Source organism: Photinus pyralis, unplaced genomic scaffold, assembly GCF_008802855.1.
Source record: "Photinus pyralis isolate 1611_PpyrPB1 unplaced genomic scaffold, Ppyr1.3 Ppyr1.4_LG2, whole genome shotgun sequence".
NCBI classification, from domain to species: domain Eukaryota; kingdom Metazoa; phylum Arthropoda; class Insecta; order Coleoptera; family Lampyridae; genus Photinus; species Photinus pyralis.
This window is the reverse complement of record NW_022170403.1, coordinates 16,399,452-16,422,467: the sequence shown is the minus strand read 5'-3', so window position 1 is coordinate 16,422,467 and position 23,016 is coordinate 16,399,452. Positions and strand designations below refer to the sequence as shown.

Below are 23,016 nucleotides of genomic sequence, written 5' to 3'. Positions count from 1 at the left end.
CATTTTGTAATCTGACGATATAGTAATAGCGATCTAAATAGTGGACAAAGTCACCAGGTATATAGACCGAATCTGCCGAATTCTAAGCGACTTCTCCAGCTTTTCATACATGTTCATAATTTTGCAAATAATAATACAAATTGTTTGCACCCCTTAAGCAATTTTCAATTGACCCAGCCAGTATTGTAGATTTCAAAACGTTAATGTCGATTTCAGGATTTGCAAGAAGAGTAACGCGTGTAACCATTACCACCGTAAATACAACAGTGTAACCCGAAAACAGTGGCCTGTATTATATTTCTCCGGCTCTTCTAATGATGCAACCTGCAACTCTCACCAATACCCAGCATTGGTACCACCAAAGAGTAACTGTACCACCAAAGAGTAATATTCTTAAATCCTAAAATGAAATACCTATACCTACCCTTTATGTTTGTGTACAAAATGAAAAAAATTAGTTATGAAATAAAACTTCGTACCTTCGCTACAAAGATACTTTTGTGTCGGAGATTCTTACATAGTTTCCTACATGATAAGCGATTTCCAATGCAAAACCTTTAGAACACGAAGCGTCTATTTTTGACAAAATTTGAAATTATTTAACTTCATCAGCGCGTTGCTATGACTACTCTTTTTCATACCAGCTTCATAATGCGTTTATCTTTGTGTTTTGACCATCTAACTTTATTTTTGCGAATTAACGTATCGTATTGTACTACTAAAGGGCACAATGTCCGTTAAAACTTCACCAATGGAACTTGATTGGTAAATATTGGACAAGTTATCCAATAATGTTTCTTTCTACATGTGGATAACGGAAAGTTAATTTTCAAAAGAATTTAGTATGACTCGAGATGAGAATGAGTCCGAGAGGCGACAGATTACATCGCATGCTTCGTGCTGTTTTTTTTCAACAGTTTAAATTAAAAAAAGAAAAGTAATAATCATCAATAAATATATTGATTAAAACAAACTAGGTAGTATTTAATAATTGAATTTATATAATTAAATATAACCAATTACACAATTTCCAAATAATGAACTTGTTGCACGAAATGATGGAAGTGTTTCTCACAAGCAGAAATGAATAAAATTTATGGGTATCCGTAAATCTTATTTGTACTATGTGACAAATCGTCTCAATTACAGATGATATTCTGTTCTCGGAAATCTTACGTGCACGGAATACCCCCGTTTCTCATTAAGTGTTAATGGTATCAAAACAAGGTTGATAAATGATAATCCGAACGTAGAGCCTAAAATGATAAACCGCATAGGATTCGGAGATTCTAATAGTGATCTAAATTAATTGCCTTTCGGTGTGTGACAGTAACATATAGTTACCTACTATTCAGATTGATTCCTTTTATCTATCTATATCCTACGCCCAACGACCCAAGAGAGTTTCGGTATATAAATGTGTTTGTGAAACAAAAGTGATATAACAATGCTTTTAAAAACCAATCGCAACAAGTAGTTAGCAGGGTAAAACTTCTATTATTCAATAAGTTTTGAAAGTGTCTGCAAAGATTTCAGTTTTCTGAATTAAGGTTTGACAAGAACATCAACTATTTCCAAACGTATCTACGAGTACGTTTATCAAAAATCAAAATCAAACAAATATTACATTTTATTACAAATCTATGTGCCTACTTATGATTTTGATTTAATGAATGAATGAAAAGATTCATACCCAGAACCACCTATTAATTATTGTAACGGCTACTTTAGTTTTATATTTAATTTTAATTTCCGAATATATTATAATTATATGTACCTATGGGTTGTTAGATAAAAAAGTTTACGTAAGTGCAATAGAGATTGCTGGTATTCGGTTGTGTATTTTTATGTATAACGGGTACCTTTAAATTAAGGGTTTGAATTTTCTCGAAACCGTTCCCATACAATTTAATTAAGTGTAAAAAAGAAGGAAGACACAAACAGTACCTACATGTTTCGACTTGACGTCATCTTCAGGTGTTCTAATGGAAGGGTGTGCACGAACTGTCTACATTAATGAAAACCCCCCAAAAACGGGGCAGTAAAACTAAAAAGTGCCTACTCAAATGGTCACCGATACAATAGTTGCTTGAACAGGTTAATGAGTTAAATTCTAAAAGGTTAAAGGCCGAACGTTTACAAATTTTGAAACTGGCGCTAGATTTTCCTTTATTCCAAGTGCCTATGTATCATATTTCATTTAAATTCTTCCATAAATAAAAATGTTGGCACTGCGCATGCGCAAAACCAAATTTTGAAACTGGCGTTTGATTTTCCTTTATTCCACGTACCTATGTATCACATTTCATTTAAATTCTTCCATAAATAAAACAGTTGGCACTGCGCATGCGCAAAACCAAATTTTGAAATTGGCGTTTGATTTTCCTTTATTTCAAGTGCCTATGTATCAAATTTCATTCAAATACTTTTATAAGTAAAAAAAGTTTGCAATTCGGTTTATAAATGGTCGAGATGCGAAAAGGGCACTGTGAATTTTGAATCGATTCGATTCAACTTTTGGCATTGCGTATTATAAGGCTAAAGCTATGCCCATATTGAATTTCATGCAATTCAGTTCATAACTAACGGAGATGTAAAAGCGATCGAACATTTCTAAACAAAGTTATCGTTCACACGCACAGATAGATGGACATACAGACAAAGGAACAGACGGAGAGACCAACCGGCAGGCGACAGATAGCAATGCAAAATTATAAACGATCTCTAGGATCGTTAATAAACGGCAAAAGTGTATAATTATGGAACATGTAAAAAACGGTTTTTTGTTTTTTTTACAATAACTTTTTTTGTAAGCGGTACAGAAAAAATTGCTTCCTTGGTACAAGACTCGACACCATAACGAACCAAATAGCGAAAAAAGTAGAACAATAGCTCTTAAGATAAAGAACTAGTAGCGTCGCAAAACGAGCGGACGGGCGGACGGACGGACGGACGGACAAAGTGGCCACAATAGCGCATTTTTTTTTATTTTTGTGGAAATGCGCTAAAAATTGAGTAAAAAGTTAAGCGGTGAAGCCGGAACGTTAACAATGAAGAATCGTTAAGACAGGAGAACGGTAAAAACTAATTACAGCTACACAGATAAATATAAATTTAAAGGAAGCAAACTTTAAAACGTCGAGCCAAGCTGACGGCAAGAAACGACAAATTAAAGAAATGATTTAATTCAAAGAGGAAACGCAACCAATGTTATGGGCACTTTAAAGAATTTATGCCTGTGAATGAATTGTTTTATTTACTTTAACAATTTGTATCTACTTACTTTGTGAAAATAATAATAGCACAGCTAAAAAAATTTCTTCTCAGAAACACACCACATTATCACAACCCATTCGTATCCAACCCAAACGCATATGCAAACAAACACTTACACAATAAACAACGCCACTTAATTTAATTGCTAAACTTGTAGGAAATGTGTGTTTTTATTTTATTATTGTATTTCATTTTTTGTTAATTATTTTTACTATTTTCATTATTTTATTTTATTTTTATTTTTTTTTAATAATAGAATTTAGGACTCGACAAGACTTAACTAGACGAACGACGTACAGATTTGCGTAGCCTGCAAAATTCAGAGCGTATGTTATTTTTGTTTCTAGTGTCATATTGGTGTAGTTCATGTTGCATTGTATTCTGAGATTTATTACGTTTAGTATAACATACGGCTTCTGATACAAATGCACGGGACAGTTCTTCTCTATGTCCATTGCCACCTATTACGCGAAGAGCTCTGCGTTGTAATTTAAAAATACACCGCCAGTGGGAACTGTGGCCCAAGCAAGAATTGCATAGGAAATAATACTCTGAACAAAAGCAAGGAGGCAGATTGAATTGCTTCGCAGTCGATTTAATAGAAATATTGACCTGTGCAACTTTTTTGTTAGACTACTGCACTAATGGTTAAAATCTAGTTTAGTGTCGATAACACAACCTAGAAAACTAGTTTTGAATTCAATATTAGTAATATTCTTCCTCAATGATAATGGCAAGATTTAGCTTTAGGGTGTTATCGCCGTTATCGGCATACGATACGTCAATAATCCTGATACACTCTTGAATGGTAGAGTATGCATTTTTAGAGTTCTGATCAGTAGAAATTATTGTTGCATCATCGGCGTACAGTATACAGTGTAAATTAAGAAAAGCAGGGGAACAAGAATAGGTCCTTGCGGTACACCCCGCTTTATCGGAATTATTATTGGTTGTGATATTTTTATATTAAATGTTAACAAAAACTTCTCATATATGAAAAAATAAAATTAATTTATTGTTTCTCTAAATAAGTACTATCTGATGTTAGATTCACCCTTCATATAAATGTGGGGATTTATTATTAACTTACGCCAAGTCTTCAGGATTGACATCAGTGCATCTTTGGTTGCCTAAGCCACTGCAATCGCGTTGTGTCAATGATTAACGAACGCTTAGTATTTGCAATTCCATATACAAAGTGCTGGTACGTGAAACACAATAAAAGAACGGTTGAAATGTCAACTGTCAAAATATTCAAATATAATCAACAAAGATTTAAAAACTAATATGTTAATATTATTAACATTTTAAAGTAACAGTAACAGTTATGAATACAGCATTTACCTTTGGAGATACATTGGACAACATTACACTAACAGATAAAGTGAATTTACAACATCCACATTCAATATTCGAAAGTCATAACAAAGACGATTTGTATTCTACCTCTTTGGATCCTGATGGTTTTAGTTCTAATAAGAACCCCTCATTTAACGTTTCTGTAGATGATTCGGCCTTTTTACAAGAGTTTGTCTCATCCTATCAAGGTTCCTCGGCTACCCCAAGTAGTGCCAATGTGAGCTTTCTGTCGATACAGAGAAAGTCGGACGGCTGTTCACAAAATGTACCGTTAGTAAATACACAATCCATAACAGAAGTTAATGATGAAAACCGCTTACTTTCTTCCTGGGGTTTACCACCAGCTATTTTGGAAAGATACAAGCGAAAGAATGTCACCAAGATGTTCCAATGGCAAGCACAATGTTTAACTGGTGAAAAACTGATGACAGAAGGTTGTAATTTAGTTTACTCTGCCCCTACGTCTGCTGGTAAGACGCTAGTCGCAGAAATATTAGCCATCAAAACTGTGATAGAGAGGCAAAAGAAAGTTTTATTTATTTTACCATTTGTGTCTGTTGTACGTGAAAAGACATTTTACTTACAAGACATTTTAGGAACGTCCGGAGTACGTGTAGAAGGTTTTATGGGGTCATACAATCCTCCGGGAGGGTTTCCGGCCGTGCAGCTTGCAGTATGTACAATTGAGAAAGCCAACACTATCATTAATAGACTGCTAGAGGAAGGGAAATTGGAAGATATTGGAGCAGTCATTGTTGACGAAATACATTTATTAGGGGACTGTAATCGTGGATATTTGTTGGAATTAACGCTGACTAAATTAAGGTATATGTCTTCACGTTTAGACAATGTCAATATACAAATTATCGGAATGTCTGCTACCTTACCCAATTTAGAAATTTTGGGAAAGTGGTTGAATGCCGAAGTGTATGTGACTGACTTCCGGCCAATTCCTTTGTATGAGCAGTGCCTTGTTGGTAATGAAGTTTATGATAAAAATTTAGAATTACTACGTACCATACAGCCTCCTGCTGAGTTGGAGACTGATACAGATCATATTTTATACTTATGTTTGGAAACAATTAAAGATTCGTGTTCGGTTTTAATATTTTGCCCCACTAAGAATTGGTGTGAAAGTCTTGCAGAGCAAATAGCTCAAGCTTTTTGGAAAATTGGCTGTTCAAAGTCCGAATTCGGGTTGATACTGAGGGAGCAACTAAATTCTGACCTAATCAAAGAGTTATTAGAACACTTAAAACAATGTCCTAGTGGGTTAGATAAGGTTTTAGAAAAAACCATTTCATTTGGAGTTGCTTTTCACCATGCAGGTTTGACAATGGATGAACGGGAAATAATCGAAGCTGCTTTTAAAAACACGACTTTACGAGTACTAGTTGCAACATCCACCTTGTCATCTGGTGTTAATTTACCCGCTAAGAGAGTAATTATTCGTACTCCATTATTCCACGGCAAGCCATTGGATAATTTAGTATACCATCAAATGATCGGGCGTGCTGGTCGAATGGGAAGAGATACAAGCGGAGAAAGTGTTTTAATTTGCCAGCAGAATAATACCAGAATTGGGAAAGAATTGATATCTTCGAACTTGAAGCCTATCAAGAGCTGCTTAGATACCAGTGGAATATTTAAACGAGCTCTATTAGAAGTTGTTAGTAGTGGTGTGGTTTCATCGCCCGATGATGTGCAACATTTCTCAAAGTGCACATTGTTCGCTGCAAGTGAAGACGATTCCGAAAACGCACTGGGAAATCCTGTCAATGAAGCAATTGAATTTTTGTGCAGCAACGAGTTCATAAGGTAAGTAGATGTCAATGAAGTAACTTTTGTCTACCTACAGAACATTTATTTAACAATGAGAGTCACATACACTGTGACTGTAATACAGTGTTTCATACAGAGTGTCACAGGTAAGTGTTTAGAAAAAAATTTTCATAATTAGGTATAGGTAGTTTTTGTCTTGTCATTAAAGTATCTCCTTAAGTTGAGTATCTGTGTATGATGTTCTGCAGCAATGTCTATGTGTCCTCTCCCACCTTCCTTCCTACTCATCGTCTGTCTTTCTGCACATGCGTTTGGATGTAGTTTTTTATGTTCTGTCAGTTTTATCCTTGTCATTCTGTTGAGTTCTTCTAAATCTGTGTATGACCATTTGATAACTCCGAATGAGTATGTCAGAATTGGTATAGCATACATGTTTATGGATTTATTATTATTATTACAATAGGTAGATAGAAATGTACAAAATTGCATCCTTACACACACATAGTCCAAAGGAGACATACAGACTCGCATACAGATTTTCTGTGCTTAAACCAAAGAGTACTTCATTCTTTGCTTACACTTATGCAATTAATTGATCAATAAATTAAACAAATACAGCAAACGAGCTCCTGGGTATGGCTATAGCATGTGCAAAACCAAATTTTAAACCTGATGTTAGTTTTGCTTTTATTTAAAGTGTATATGTATTATTCGATGATGCGTTTACTGTACTTTACAATACTTTTGTCTCTCATTTCAATTCATCGTTCCGAGAGACCAAAATTTTAAAACGTAATACCTCATATGTGAAAAAAGGATGGATAAACAGCACCGTTAAAAAGCTTAGCCAAGATCTTAACAACTTTTAATACCTCCAAAAAATGTATCCCGCGCTTAAAAAACTTTATTTAACACACAAATGTAAATACCTGCAATACATTATGAATTGTAAGAAATCGTTTTATGGTAACTTAATCAAATCCTCCGACAATAAAAATAAAACAGTATGGAGCCTTATATCTATACTTAACAATAATGAAAAGTCGCACAAAAATATCACTCTTAAAAATTCAGAAACAATCATTGACGATTCTCAAACAATTGCAAATACTTTTAATGAGATTTTTATTAATGGCCCTCAAAATATTCAACGCTCTATAAAAAGAAACATTTATTCGACTAGCAACTTTGAGTCTAATATGACTATTCGCGAAAGTATGTGTGCACTGCCTTTTAGTGAAACGGAATTATTAAATTGTTTTAAAAAAAGCATAAAAAATAAACATTCCTCGGGCCCCGATGATACCTAATTCTTTGCTTAGGTCAAGTTTGCATATTATAATAAAACCTGTCACACATTTAGTCAATATGTCTTTTTCAAACGGTGTCTTCCCGAAAGAACTTAAGCTGTCAACCGTACATCCCGTTCACAAAAAAGGTTGCTCTCGAGATTGCTCGAATTACAGACCAATTTCTGTTAGCTCGGCGCTGTCAAAAGTTTTTGAATACGCCATGTTAGAGAGGCTAAATAGTCACCTTGTTAAATATAACATTGTGAGTAATAAACAGCACGGGTTCTGCAATGGGAAATCGACAATTACTGCCATTAATTCCTTTGTTAACGACATCATTTCACTTCTTGATAAAAAACAGAATGTCCTTGCTATATTTTGTGACCTCAGCAGGGCTTTCGATACTGTTGATCACTTGTTACTGTTGGAAAAATTAAATACTTACGGTATCAGAGGCGTTGTTGCCAATTGGTTTTCATCATATCTCTGGAAGGTGTCAACAAGTAGAAATTAAATTTAAAACCGGTTCCACTATTGCAAAATTTTTATTCACAGCTTTGCCTGTTAATATGGGGGTTCCACAAGGATCTGTTTTAGGACCTATTTTATTTTTATTATTTATTAATGATATTGTCATGTTCTTAAATTGCTTGGTTTTATATGCGGATAATACGACGGCATTAATATCCGGAAAGAAGCAAGAAAATATATATCCAAAAGCTGTTGAGATTCTGAATAAGCTAAGTAATTGGTTTAATTTTAACAAATTATTCTTAAATCACGATAAAACATTTTTCCTACCGTTTACAACTTTTGGAAACCATTTGTCTGACTCAAGCAACAAAAACATTAATATTCTGGGCACTGGGAAGTTTCTGGGGATCTATTTAGATCAAAACTTAAATTGGAAATGTCACTGCGAAAAATCTTATTAAAAGACTAAACACTTATTGCTACCAGATACGGAATCTTAAAGAATTAATGGATGTGAACCATATTTTAAATTATTACTATGCTCAAATTCAATCCAGATTGTCGTATGGAATAATTGTTTGGGGCTCGTCAAGCGCGGTCTGGTACAAAAACGAATAGTCCGGTGTATTGCGGGTAGTAAGAAATTTGATCCGTGTCGCCCAATATTTAAAAAATTGAATATTCTTACACTTTCACCACTCTATATACTTGAATTGTTAACTTTTATTTTCTATAATCAGCAAAATTTCTTACGCCATAGCAGTTTTCATAATTACAACACACGCAATAAACAACAATTTATCATCCCTTTAACAAGGCTTAAACTTGCCCATAATTCTCCTACGTCAATGGGCATTAAATTATTTAATGCTCTTCCAAGTACACTTAGAAGTCAGGGAACAATAAAGTGCTTTAAAACTTCTTTAAAAAAATTTCTTCTAGTCAATGCACCATATACAATTGATGAATTTCTAAATTCTATTGATAAAAATTGCGGATCTCTAGTGTAATTTATATTGCATTCTTTCTTTTTTGTCCATTGTATTGTGTATGACCAACATTTTTTAAATTGTATTTAATTGTATTTTTTTGTGTCTGACGTATCCTATACAATTCAAAATTTGTCTTGGGAATTAATATATATTATTATTATTGTTGTATGAAATTTCATTTGAATGCCTCCATAAATAAGCTGCGCATGCGCAAAACCAAATTTTGAAACTGATGTTAAATTTTCTTTTATTCCAAGTGGCTATGTATCAAATTTCATTTAAATACCTTCATAAATAAGAAAGTTTGCAATTCGGTCTGTAAATGGTCGAGATGCGCAAAGGGCACTGTGAATGCTGATCGATTAGGTTCAACTTTTGGAATTGTGTTTTATATGGCTAAAGCTATGCGCATATTCAATTTCATGCAATTCGGTTCATAACTAACGGAGATGTCAAAAGGGCCTACTTTATTTTTTGGGCTACATTGCCAATTCACGAACTTCGATCTACAAATTTGATAAAGAATCCACCTGCAAAATTTCATCGTAATCGGTCCATTCGTTTATGAGTTATCGTGCTAACGGACGGACAGACACAACAAAATTATAAACTCGCTAGGAGCTCGTTAATAATTAATGGTAAATGATTTTAGGTTGCAACAATTGGATGATGGAACTTCAAAGTATATTCCTACCGCCTTAGGAAAGGCATGCCTCGCATCTTCAATGTCTCCCGAAGACGGTCTTTCAATCTTTTTAGAACTTGAGAAAGCCAGACAATGTTTTGTTCTCGAAACAGAACTTCATTTAATTTACGTAGTAACACCATACAACACTTGTAACCAGTGGGCATCGATGGACTGGATGCTGTTCCTTGATTTATGGGAGAAGCTGCCGGTGAGCATGAAGCGAGTTGGCGAGCTGGTAGGAGTAAGGGAATCCTACATTATCAGTGCAACTAGACAAAAAATATCGACAAATACACCAAAGTTGTATCGAAAATTACTTGTACATAAACGATTTTTTACTGCACTTGCACTACAAGATCTAGTAAACGAAACTCCGATTGCAGATGTTGCAGTCAAATTTGGTTGTTCGAGGGGAATGTTGCAGTCGTTGCAGCAGTCAGCTTCGTCATTTGCGGGAATGTTGACCACCTTTAGTCGTCAGTTGGGCTGGTCGAGCATGGAGGTCCTAATAGCTCAATTTCAAGATCGTTTGCAATTTGGTGTTAGCAGAGATTTATTGGATTTGATGAGATTACCGATTATTACCGGTCCTCGCGCTCGAATGTTATACGATGCCGGGATTGAGACACTTGCTCAACTTGCGTCCTCGGATGCTCCCGTTATTGAAAATTTGCTGCACAAGACTGGCCCGTTTGAAAGTAAAAATGCACGCGATGGGGAAACAGAGTATGATATTATCAAGAGAAATAAAATGAAATGTGTATGGGTCATGGGGAAAGATGGTCTCACTGCTAGAGATGCGTCCATTATGTTTATTGAAGAGGCTAGGAGGTGAGTACCGATTTTATGTATTCAGTATATTTGCACTACTTTAATGGTAGAAAAAGGTGTGTGTATTGATCTACTTCGACGTCTTCTTACTGGAATTTTTTCAAGGTGCATTTCATTGAATCAAGAATATGAAATATGGCTTTCACTTCATATTAAGCAGCCATGGTATCCTAAACTGACGGACGCAATAGAGCAGTTTTCCATCACAGGTTTAACATGATCCTTAAGTTAGTAAACTTACCAGACCATGAATAACTGAGTTAAACTGAGGTTGAAATGATTTCAACACTGACACAAATTATGATTCAGATTGACCTTCATGTATCATACATTAGAAAAGGATGTAACACTAAACGTTCAGGTTACATTCAACACCATCTATAGATGTTCACGTCAATCATAATTTTCATCATTTTCATTTCACCTTGATCGATCTCGGTTTGATATGGAATTTCTTAACAATTCGCTACATTCATTGGTTCGGAGATTGGAATTATTGTGACTCCCTATATCTTTTGCGCGGGAAAATTTTCTTAAAGAAGGCAACAGTAACTTATTTTGGTAAGCAATGCTTGTATTGGATTTCTTCTACTAAGATCATTTTATTCTTTCCGGGTATCTAGACCAAGTTTGCGTTGGATAGTCTATCATTTAGCAGGTATTTTACAATAATGTTGCCATTAGAAGTTTGTTGAAGCATTGGTTGTTGGAAGCTCTCCACTGACATAAGTAAAAGTAGAAGATAACCAATTTGCAACACATTTACTGTTATATAATTATCATCTTGCAACGAATTGTGCTCCAGGGGGATTTGTTTCATTACAAAAGGGAAAATCTCACTGGATTCAGATTATTAAATTAATTGTAGAGACATATCACGGTTTTTTGAAAGTATTTTGTAAATATGCGGACCTATTTTTAAAAAGCTATGGCATGTATCCGGTAAATGTTAAGACACATCTGGTAGGGAGATTGTAACAGGTGGCCCTTTAAGAGTTTAGGCTTTAATGTTTCTTGTCAAATATACAAGTAGGAAATTTTATACATGTAATTCATAACGAAAGAGAACAGATCATTTATATTCGACTTAGAAAGCGTCTTAAGGCACGAATAGACTGGCAAGTTTTCTCACGCAAGTTGCTATCTGACAGCACTGTCCAGCTATAAAAACCACTGTAAGCAGTAAGTCAACTTGCGACAGTAAAACTTGTTTAGTGGAGTACTCGTATATGAGATCTCCAGGGAGGTTTTCTCACAAATTCAGATCGGTTCTGAATGTTCGAGCGTGAGTGCCATTGTCACTCGACAGAGCTATCAGACAGCAAGTTGCGTGAGAAAACCTGCCGGTCTATTTCCGCCTTTTAGAGTGGTTTTTATAGCTCGACTCAGTACTCAGACGGCAACCTACGTTAGAGAACTTGTCTATTCAAGCCTTTAAGATAAGAAACATGTGTTTAAGTAGATACGAGTCGAAACGTTACAGTGTTGCCGGCTTTAGAAACCGTCGCGCCAAAACATGAAAGAGGCTAACCTATGCATAAAACACCGCATGAACGCCTTGGTTGCGGTGGTTCCGTTTCAGAACTTTCATTCCACGCATACTTAAGTAAAAATCTGGTAGGAAAGCGGCAGGTTTAATAGCACATTATTAATTTATTATTAATATTATATATATATTATTAATTCAAAGTTTCAACAGAGACAGTGTCGCAATTCTACTACGAGCTGCCAGCAGAAGTAAATTAATAATACGTGGCTAGTTTATGGAGAACGAAAAATTTATTGCGTGAAAGAGACGATCTGACGATTATTGTAATTTTCAAATGTGTTACTTTATTAATCTTGTTTCGGTGCATATTTGGATACATTGGGGAACATCGGTAATATTATTGTGTATAATTTAAAGTTCACCTAATTCAACGTAAGCCTGGAGCACGGTTTATGCCTGAATCAAATTGCGTCAACCATCTTTCGAAATCAATTTTCAACAAGTAACCTGATTAATCTGGTAATATGAGAATTCCATTCCACTATCCAATTTTCTAAATTGCTGCTACCTTCCAAAGGCGAAATCCAACTGACAATTGGAGAAAATTTCAACGCGTCGATAAAAGTAAGTTCCTTTCAATTTTTGTATTGTAAAAAAATAGGAGTCGGCCGTTTTTGGGGATTTTGCATAAGGAATTTGCATTTGAAGTCATTTTTACATTCCTGAAGAGGTCGACTTTCATGGATTTAACCCATGAACAAATTTGTGTTTTTACCGCATTTTTGAAAAAAAAATTATGCTATAGGTAAAATAATAAGTTTTCCGTTGCACGTCATTAATTTTCTGACGTCGTTCTTATGCAGCGTTGACAAACATTTAGTATACTTATAGAACTATTTACAAATCATTGTCTGCTTGCACATTTGACCTACTAAGCATGTAGTATCAACAATAATTTTAGAATCGCTTTTACGTGCATGAAATTACTTTTAAATTGCAGCCATAAAACCACACGTTTTTTATAGTACCCCACTCAGTAGTCAGTACCTACTCATAATTAATATATCCTTACAATCTTCAAAACTTGAATCAAATAAACATTAACACAAGAAAATTATACAAAAATAAACCCACCAGACAACCTATATGGGTTACCAATCTTAACTCTATATTCAGTTGTCATGAAGCACAAGATATCTGCTTGCACATTTGACCTACTAAGCATGTAGTATCAACAATAATTTTAGAATCGCTTTTACGTGCATGAAATTACTTTTAAATTGCAGCCATAAAACCACACGTTTTTTATAGTACCCCACTCAGTAGTCAGTACCTACTCATAATTAATATATCCTTACAATCTTCAAAACTTGAATCAAATAAACATTAACACAAGAAAATTATACAAAAATAAACCCACCAGACAACCTATATGGGTTACCAATCTTAACTCTATATTCAGTTGTCATGAAGCACAAGATATCTACGTGTACAGGAATGTCGATTATCAATTGCTTACAGGCGATCGACTTTTTAATGTTGGAGCTGTATGTAAGGATTAACACTTTAAAGTTACATACTGGAAAGTTAAGAACCGACAGCAATTTCGATAAATTCATTAATTAACCTTTCTACTGGTTTAAAGGCTTCACAATTTACATGTCATACTTGACCATCAAAGCCAGGGGATAGTATTTTGCAGTAATAAGTCACTTTTATGTAATTATTTTATAATCTTACAATGTAAATAAGTACAAATTACTTAATTTGCAAATTAACAAGAATCTTCTGTGTCACTCTCACTATCTTCCCCTAAATTTATTATAATTGGCAGTATATCTTGCATATCTAACATTTTTTCTCTTTCATACCATTTCATTATTTCACCTTCAGTGTGTTTTATTGAATTTTTCCACATATCACGACATTAACTGCTTCTTGCCACATATTTAAACAATCAGCCTCTCTTCTCCCATCTCTACCAATATGTTTATTATCATAATTTTTTTTTATACCCCATATTAACTCTATGGGGTTAAAAATACAATGGTAGGGTGGAAGGCGCAACACTTTATGACCATATTGTTCCGCTAATTGGTCAACAAAATATGTTTTTTCTGGTTTATTTCTGGAAATAAAAATTCTTATATATATAAAACAGGTATGGGTACTTACTGTGACACCTTTAACAGAAGTTCACTTTTAAGCATCTGCTCAGAATATATAATTCCTTCATTAGTTAGCCAGCTTTGAATATCACCTTTTTTCCATGAAGCATTAGGTGCTTTGTTAACTTCCATATTGTGATATGGCACATTATCGATAATATTAACAGACGGTTCACTTAAATTTGGAAGCAATTGATTTTGAAACCATCAATGTAAGAAATTCGTCTGGTTCATTTCTCCGTGATAATCACCACTTGAAGTTTTTGATGCAAATATTAAATTTGCACCAGGTATGAATCCTTTCTCATTTCCAGCATGCAGAATTATTTGTCTGTAACATATTTTTTGCTATAATTATTGTTACCCTATTAATAATAAACCAACCGCTTTCCATCAGTTTTGATAGTTTTCACACTTCTTCCATTACTATCTTGCCATGAGCGTTGTATAGTGCCATTTTGGAATGTCCACGTTTCATCAAGAAAAGCAAATTGGTACAAATCTTTTTCCTTGAAATCTTTGTATTGGCGCAGAAAACGAATTCTTTTACTTGCCACATGGGGTAGTTCCATTAGACTTCGCCTGGGTTCGTCTTTTTTCCATTTAAATCCAATTTCTTTTAGCACTGTTCGCAATGATGCCAATGAACCATGAAAAATGACTTTTTCATGAAGCTGTTCATGCACAGATGCCAATGTAACATGCACTTCTGCAACTCTGATTACACAAACTGTGAAACAAAATGTGATCAACTTACTGTTTTCGTACACTTCATAAATTGTGTTTCTAATACCATCAACGTTCAAATTAGATACATCTGTGACAGGCTTAAGGCGAGGACGATTTCTTGAAGGCGACATCAATACTTCATTCTTCTTCACTGCCGCTGATATGGTACTGACCGTGGAGATACTGATACTTAAAGCTTGTGCCACTCTCTACGATAATTACTTAGTAGAATAGGTATCTAATGTAAAAATTATGCTTGTGTTACCTTTCTTACTGCCTGCAAAGGTAACAAGGGGCCTCCATGGCCACGCTCTTGTTCAAAATACAGAATTAAGGATGCTACCATTTTTTTAGCAGTGCTACCTAAATTCTTCGTCATTGTAATAAATAACGCTTCACAGTACGACAAAAAGTTGTTCTCAAAAGAACAGTTTGGTTTGTGGAATTGAGAAGCTTGATAAAAAGGCACGAAAATCCGATAAACTAGACGATTCGAAGCAGACGCAAGGTGACAGATAGCAACATAACCTTAAATCACAGAATACGGCCTTCTCAGAATAGAAACAGCAATGTTACAAATTTGTATGGTATTTTGGCGGAGCCTGGTGGGTGTACTGTGAACTAAAGCATCGAAGTCAGAGTAGCGCCATCTGGTGACCAGCTCCTAAAGTCATGAAGTAATTTCCCAAATTCGATATAAATCATAAATATCGATAAAGAATACACAGTTGTTAAATTGAAGTGTATTTAAATACAATCACATTACATTATTTAACACAGAGAACTTAAATTACATGTTTACAAATTACATATAAAACTCAGAAGTGAGTGGAACTTACGGTTTGTAGATGTTAACACTTTGAAGAAAGATCCTTACATAACGATTTGTCGTACGAAATATTTGGTTTTAATTGCTGTTTGGACTACATATTTTTGTTAAAAAATATCGTTAGAACTAAATTTTTTGTTCCAAGAGGTAATAAAACCGTTTCAGCAAATTGTCACACAAGTTTTTGACAACAAAATGTTAACTTGATTCTGGTGCTTACTTGTTACTTGAGAAGCGAGGGTGGAAGTTGTTGAATTATCTAAAACATATTTTTTATTATACCTGAATCACAATCTCTGTTTTAAACACTCAAATGCGTGCGAAAAAGGGCCTTTAAAACACACGTGCTTTAAAGTTGCTAAGTAACGATACTTCAAGTATGACTTTTGAAACTGTCATCTAGATGAAATAAAAACTCCTCTTAGGTCGCTTTCTGTAAATGCAGAACATTTCTTTGGCTTTTGTATCTATCCTTTGGTTGAAGCTTTCACAAACGCGCGTAATTTAGGGCATGCTTCCAAATCAGTTCCACTTTTTAATCGCAGCATTTCTTTAAAGTTTTGAATGAATGCACCAAAATATAGAAGATTTAAATACCTTTGACATTTCTTTCATATATGCCAGCATTATGGATGCATTTAAGACTGTATTCGTAAGTAACTTCCTATTCATCCACTTTATAATAGGCTTTACTGGAGTTGGATTTTACACCTACCAACGTTTGTTTAGATTTTACAACAATCGATTTAATGGGCGGTGTATTATCTTTTTCAACGGAAATAGTTTAATTCACAAAGACGATGATTTTTATAAGCAAACGTCAAGTGACATTTCCATGGCAATCGTGAAATTACGAAAACCCAGCCCACTTAATTAAGACATGTATTCGAGTATAACGTCAATATGACTTCATTGTATTTCCTATTTTTAAATTATACTGCAGGTATAATAAAAAATACTATAAGATACACGTGTATAATTAGTCTTTAAAGCACTTGCAACGTTAAAGGCACTCCGCTTTGCGTCGTGCCCTTAAACTCGTTGCGCGTGCTTTAAAGACTTGATTATACACTTGTATCTTAATATACTATTTTATTCATTGTCTGAAACGAATTATAATATACCTAAGTATCTACGTCTATATAAATATAAAACTCAAGTCTACACCCTTTTGCGCCTATACCGTTGGTAATTTATAAATTCCATACCTTGCATAAATAGGAGAGAAATGACAGCACATTTCAATCCTCTTCGCGTTTCAAGCACAAAACAATCTGTTTCAAAATATGGGAAACGATGCCTTTTTGATATTTTATCGTTACAATCCGCCACACAACACTTTTTACGGTCACATAACTTGTTCATATTTTAAATCTTTCAAAAGTCAAAAATGACATGTACGTATAAAATCGACGGCAAAAATATTTCCTGTAACGAGCAAAATTACAGGTTTTGCAAAAAAATATTTGAGTCTGCGATAAATAGTTCTCCGTACAACCACGGGAAACGCTGTAATCAGTGACAGTTTAGCGCTATTTATGTTTCTGTTCTGTGAAGGTCTTATTCTGTGCCTTAAATGCATAGTACAGAGTCGCGCCAACGTCGCATTTCTGTACCAACCGTATACTTACAAATAAACTGTTTTTAACTTATAACAACACATCCCATTTAAATATTTAGGTTGGTACGTGAAATTATTCCATTAATGACGTGCAACGGAAAACTTGTTATTTTACCTATATTATATTCGTTATAACTGGCTGTCTGGATGGCGGGATGTCCGGCTGAGGTCTCAGCAACTGCAATAGCTAAAGACCTCAAATCAAACTTTCTACTGTAGTGTAGCTGTGCAGGATCTAAGCTATTTTGCGTTAGATTTCACTTTTGATCGATCAACCAGGCGTTTGATTAATTAAGAATATAAAAAATCCTTATATTTAATTTAGTTGAAAACGTGGTAATTTTTAAATTTAGGGTGGAATTCATAGATAGATGGGATAGACCAGACTTATTTTCTATGAATAAGACTGCCAATGCGTTCAGTCATGTGTCCATCGTATAGGAGCAGCACGTGATAGTCTACGTTGGACTATTTCATTAAGAACTTTAGGAGGTGCTTATACCAATTTTCTGAAATATTGCCGTCGAAAACGAGGGGATCCGGCGGTTTAAATAAGCCGTCTATTTTATTGACAGTGCCGCTTCCTGTAATTTTACAAAACTGCCACGTGCTCTTTACTAGGTGCACACATTTAACTACTTAATTTGTGTTCCACTATTTACTACCTGACACCATGTATTATTTTGTGTCACTGTCCCCCAGGTTAAGTAAAACAGAACACACAAATTATAACATTTAATTCCCGTAGATGCAGTCAACAACAACAACCATGTTTCTTGTTCCACAAAATAATACAATGAAACAAAAACCATGTTCGCTCGCGTTGCCATCTTGATTGAAAAAATCGTTTTTTTTTTCAAGATAATTCCGCAGCGGTTGATCTTACGAAAAAAACTACCACTTTTAGAGTGGGGGGAGGGGGGAAGGTATTTTATTTCTACATTTGTAAGCTTATTTGAACCTACAACACCACCACGCCACAGAATAACTTCAAAATTTGGCGCTTATTATTATTTTCAACATATTTTAATTTCAGGTATCTGAAGTTAGAATTAGGATTGGTCGATGCAAAATGGGAGCAGTCATTAACTGATCAAAATACAACCATCGATACCAAGCGCCAAAATATGACATCCTCAATTCATCACCGAAACAATGACAATCTTCAACTTCCAGATCTTGTCAAAGAACAAGTTTTACAATTGACAACAAGTAATGGTGAAAATTCAGATAGTAACAGTGAATTGCCCAATCAGTCAATGCTAGAGAAATCTGATCAAAGTTTGTTTAACGAAAGTTGCGAATACCCAAGCACATTAGACACTCAAGTCGCTAAACCAAATACCAAAGACATCTCTTCATTTCATTTTGAGAACGACACAGCATTGGTCAATGGTTTTATGTCTGAAATGGAGCCATCGGATAAGATCACCAACTCTGAGAAAGAGTGTGATTTAATCGATTCTTCACAGTCAATCTCTGATTCGCTTATCTCTACAAATGACACAAAAAATTCGCTTAAACGATTCAGCTTACTTGTAGATATAAAACGCAGTAATCGAACTAATCAATATTTGAGCTCTGATGATGACAGTTCAGAAATTATTACGTCTCCTACAAAAAAGAGAAAGATAACGCAAGAAAAATGGAATAGTACTGATTCTCTAGTACCAGCCGATTTAACAAATGTGCAAATTGTCGATGTTGGCAATAATAAAGCTTTGTATGAAACTTTCGAAAGTGAGTTACTGTCGCAAGAAGTTATAGCGCTATCTTTTGCATGTAGAAAACACATTACTCAGAAAACTCCAATCGGTAATAACGTAATCCACCAAACATCCAATGATAAAAGTCGCCTAGTTAAGTATACACATAACGATATTGATGCTGTGGGTGTTGCATTTAGTTGGGGCAACAATGTAGCATTTTATCTCTCGTTTGAGAGTGAGACTGTTATTGCGAATATAGATAAAGTAAGACTGTTACGGAAGTTGTTTACAAAAAGTTCATTGAATGTGAGATTTTTCGATGCCAAAGCTCAGATAAAGGTGGCGAAACAATGCTTTGGCTTAAATTTTGACGGAAGCTGGGAGGATTCTAAAGTTGCCGATTGGTTGTTAGCACCTGATGGGAAGGAGAAAAATTTGCAAGCAATGGTAAGACACCTAACAACATTGTGGTGAAGTTAGACTTGTCATCCATCTCGCACTTTGCGTTCTTTTCTGGTGAAGGTCATTAATCTAGCCTCCGAGACGCTGTATTGTATCTGTGGTAAAATTTGTATGAAACAACTTAATAACAACGTCCAAATGCGCAAAAGCAAGGGAACGCCTTTTTTTATAACATTCATTTTTTTCGTTTACCCTTATTACTCAAATCTGTGAAAAAAATACATCAGTGAAGTTTTTCCCACACTCAGTATAGTGAAACTGGCAGGTAAAGACACTTACAATGTGTAAGAGTAAGAATTGCAGTTCAATTTAATGGTTTTTTTTAAATTTGAATTTAGATAGCTCAGGTAATTATACAATGCAACCGATTTTGTATTGTTGTAATATTTAAAACTTTTTAATACAAGATTTGTATAAATTAATAATTTATGCAAGGTTTATTATTTCAATCAGAAAGAAATTCTCTATTCAAAAATCTTAAGATTCAATTTGGCGGTCATACTACGTTAAAAACAATATCATATTCCTATGTGCCTCACATTGGGTGCAAAATAAAGATGCTATGCGCCCCACGTTGGCCGCCAAATAAAAATGTTATCTGAATATTGACGTAAATTTTATTAATATGAGAAAATCGGCAGCTTTAACTGCCTCCATTATTCCAAAGAATTAGTTAACAAATTTTCAATTAACACCTGATAAAATTTAACTTTCCACATAATTTCTAAACTCACTGTTAACAGAGCCCTAAACACCAAACCAAAGATGTATAAAACAGTTTTTGTTAAGTAGGTATCTATTTAGGAACCATTGAGTTTTGTAAACTGCAATTCTTTCTCAGTTAATTCGCCTTTCTCTTTCGCTTCTTTCCAAGATCCTAATGCTAGCAATGGAAAGACACTTGTCCTGTACCTAATTAAGTAAATTTGGAATTCTTCATTTTAGGTGCTTAAGTATATTCCTGGAGCATCGAATCTATTGGCTCTCATTGGTCATTGTAAAGGAGTGTGCAGTGTAGGCCTGGATGTTCAAAGTACTGCTCATCCTAAAGTTAGAGCAACAGTTGAAAGTGTGGTGGTTTGGTATTTACGGGATGCAGTTCGAAGCACCCTTGTGAATGAATGCCCCAAACTGATTGAAATATACAGTACAATACCAACATCTACCCACTACCTTAACCTACCTCTATGCTTTTAGAGATTGAAATGAAGAGTCTTCTATGTATAACAAAAATGGAACTGAACGGTATAAAAGTCGATATCGCCAAACTACAGGCTCTAGTTGATACGCTGAAAAAGGAAAGTGAAGAACTGCAAAAACAAGCATTTACACACGTAGGAAGACGATTCTCATTCTCCTCTCCAACTGAAGTTGCAAAAATAGTGGGTTCATATAAGGGTCGTAAACCCAGCACCGACAAACAATCATTGCAACGGAACGTTCATCCCATTTCAAACCTTGTTTTGCAATGGCGGAAATTAAACAGTACTCTAACAAGAATGATTTATCCCCTAATCCGTTTAATAGAAAATAGTAGAATATTTGGCAATTGCGTTATTCACACGTCCACAGGACGAATTACTATGCACGAACCCAACTTGCAAAATGTTCCTCGGGACTTTAGTGTTGCCTCTACAAACTTAAGTATTAGTTGTCGATCTGTTTTCATACCTACAGAAAATTACACATTTTTATCGGCCGATTATTGCCAATTAGAGCTGCGAATACTAACCCACTTTTGCCAGGATCCTACACTGACTGAAATAATGAAGATGAACAAAGATGTTTTTAAAATGATTGCTGCACATTGGAAGAACATCAGCGAAACGGAGGTGAGAAGTGGCAACGTTTTCTTATTTTACATGTACATGCTAACAGGTCGACGATGATCTACGTCAGTGGACGAAACAGTTGTGCTATGGTATAATATACGGCATGGGAAATAAGGCGTTAGCAGAGCACATGTCAATCCCTGAAGATGAAGCGAAAATGTTTCACGAAACCTTCAAAAAACAATATCCTAATATACAAACATTTATCCATTCCACAATTGCAAAGTGTAAGGCGCTGGGTTACATAGAAACATACGCGGGCAGGAGGAGGTACTTGCCGCTAATTAATAGTGACAACTTAACTGTTCAAGGTAAGACTGAAAATTTCAATAATATTTTCTAATTCTACTCGCACAGCTCAATCCGAGAGACAAGCTGTAAACACCACAATTCAGGGATCAGCTGCTGATATAGCCAAACTTGCTATGACCAATACAGAAAGTCGCTTTCAACATAAATATCGCCATTCCAAAAATTTACCCAAACTTGTGTTGCATTTACATGACGAATTATTGTACGAAGTTCATGAAAAATATTTACTGAAGACTGCAAAAATTCTAAAGCAAGCTATGGAGGAGGTTGTAGCTTTATCTATTCCGTTACCAGTGAAATTGAAGTCTGGCAAATCCTGGGGTGCTATGCATGAGTTAGTCCTCTAAGAGAGTTAAGTCTGAAAATTGTGATATCTTTTACATGGCTTTAGAAATCTTAAGATGAGTAATTTGTATTGGTGAAGATTTAATTTTTATTATTTTATTTATTATTTATGAAAATGTAACGCTAATGATTTGAGTAATTACATTTAATTAATTTATAGTGCTGAATCTCCTTTGTACTGTGGACAGTTTTACAAAAGTCACCAAAAATTAGTTTCACAACTGGCAGTTATCAGACCCTCTCTACGCCTACACCAATTTTTTATCTACGCTACTTATTACGTGTGGGAAACGCCACTGTTGAAAAAATAAAATTTTATTTCGCGAGATTTGTAATTCTCAAAGGATCTGACATTCTACAGTTTGTCTGTGGTGTGACTAGTGGGATAGATAGTGATACTCTCATTTCCAACTAAAAATAAAAACTATGGTAGAATTAGTGTTCAAATAGCCTTTAAACACAAGGAAGTTCATAATATTCCGAGCTGATAGCAGAGAAATATTCTTTTATAGTGTGGCAAAAACTTTAACCAAATGAATTACGATCCTTAATACCAGGACTGATCTTGACAATCAATTGTATGCTCGAACGAGGGGCTAGGTATCTATCTCGGGGGTAATATTCTGCTAATAAAAACTTAAGTCAAAACTAGCCTTAATTAAAATTAATTTAACTAATATTTCTGTCTGCTTCTATTACATGGATAAAGTGCGTGCGCACTCTCTTACATTCGATGCCTACACCACGAGCAGCTGTTACACTGCGTCCTACTCTGTCATACGGAACAATACACATTTTTCTCTTGACTTAATTTTTTAAGGCAACC

The 23,016-nt window shown here is 34.8% G+C and overlaps 1 protein-coding gene across 1 annotated transcript; it reads left to right on the top strand.

Annotated features, from left to right (window-relative positions):
- The first annotated feature begins 4,518 nt into the window (after nucleotides 1-4,518).
- Nucleotides 4,519-22,349, top strand: LOC116163484 (DNA polymerase theta). Its single transcript, XM_031477421.1, has 7 exons — nucleotides 4,519-6,453; nucleotides 9,828-10,694; nucleotides 18,567-19,686; nucleotides 20,647-20,848; nucleotides 20,899-21,533; nucleotides 21,580-21,844; nucleotides 21,891-22,349. The coding sequence occupies exons 1-7, from the start codon at nucleotides 4,604-4,606 to the stop codon at nucleotides 22,190-22,192; spliced, it is 5,241 nt and encodes a 1,746-aa protein (XP_031333281.1). The 5' UTR covers nucleotides 4,519-4,603; the 3' UTR covers nucleotides 22,193-22,349.
- The last annotated feature ends 667 nt before the right edge of the window (nucleotides 22,350-23,016 follow it).

Bases quoted from the DNA above. Each gene is read 5' to 3' on its own strand.
- LOC116163484 (XM_031477421.1), top strand. From the start codon at position 4,604: ATGAATACAGCATTTACCTTTGGAGATACATTGGACAACATTACACTA. The intron at 19,687-20,646 runs GTAAGACACCTA...TCTTCATTTTAG, and splicing joins AGAAAAATTTGCAAGCAATG to GTGCTTAAGTATATTCCTGG. The intron at 21,534-21,579 runs GTGAGAAGTGGC...ACATGCTAACAG, and splicing joins AGAACATCAGCGAAACGGAG to GTCGACGATGATCTACGTCA.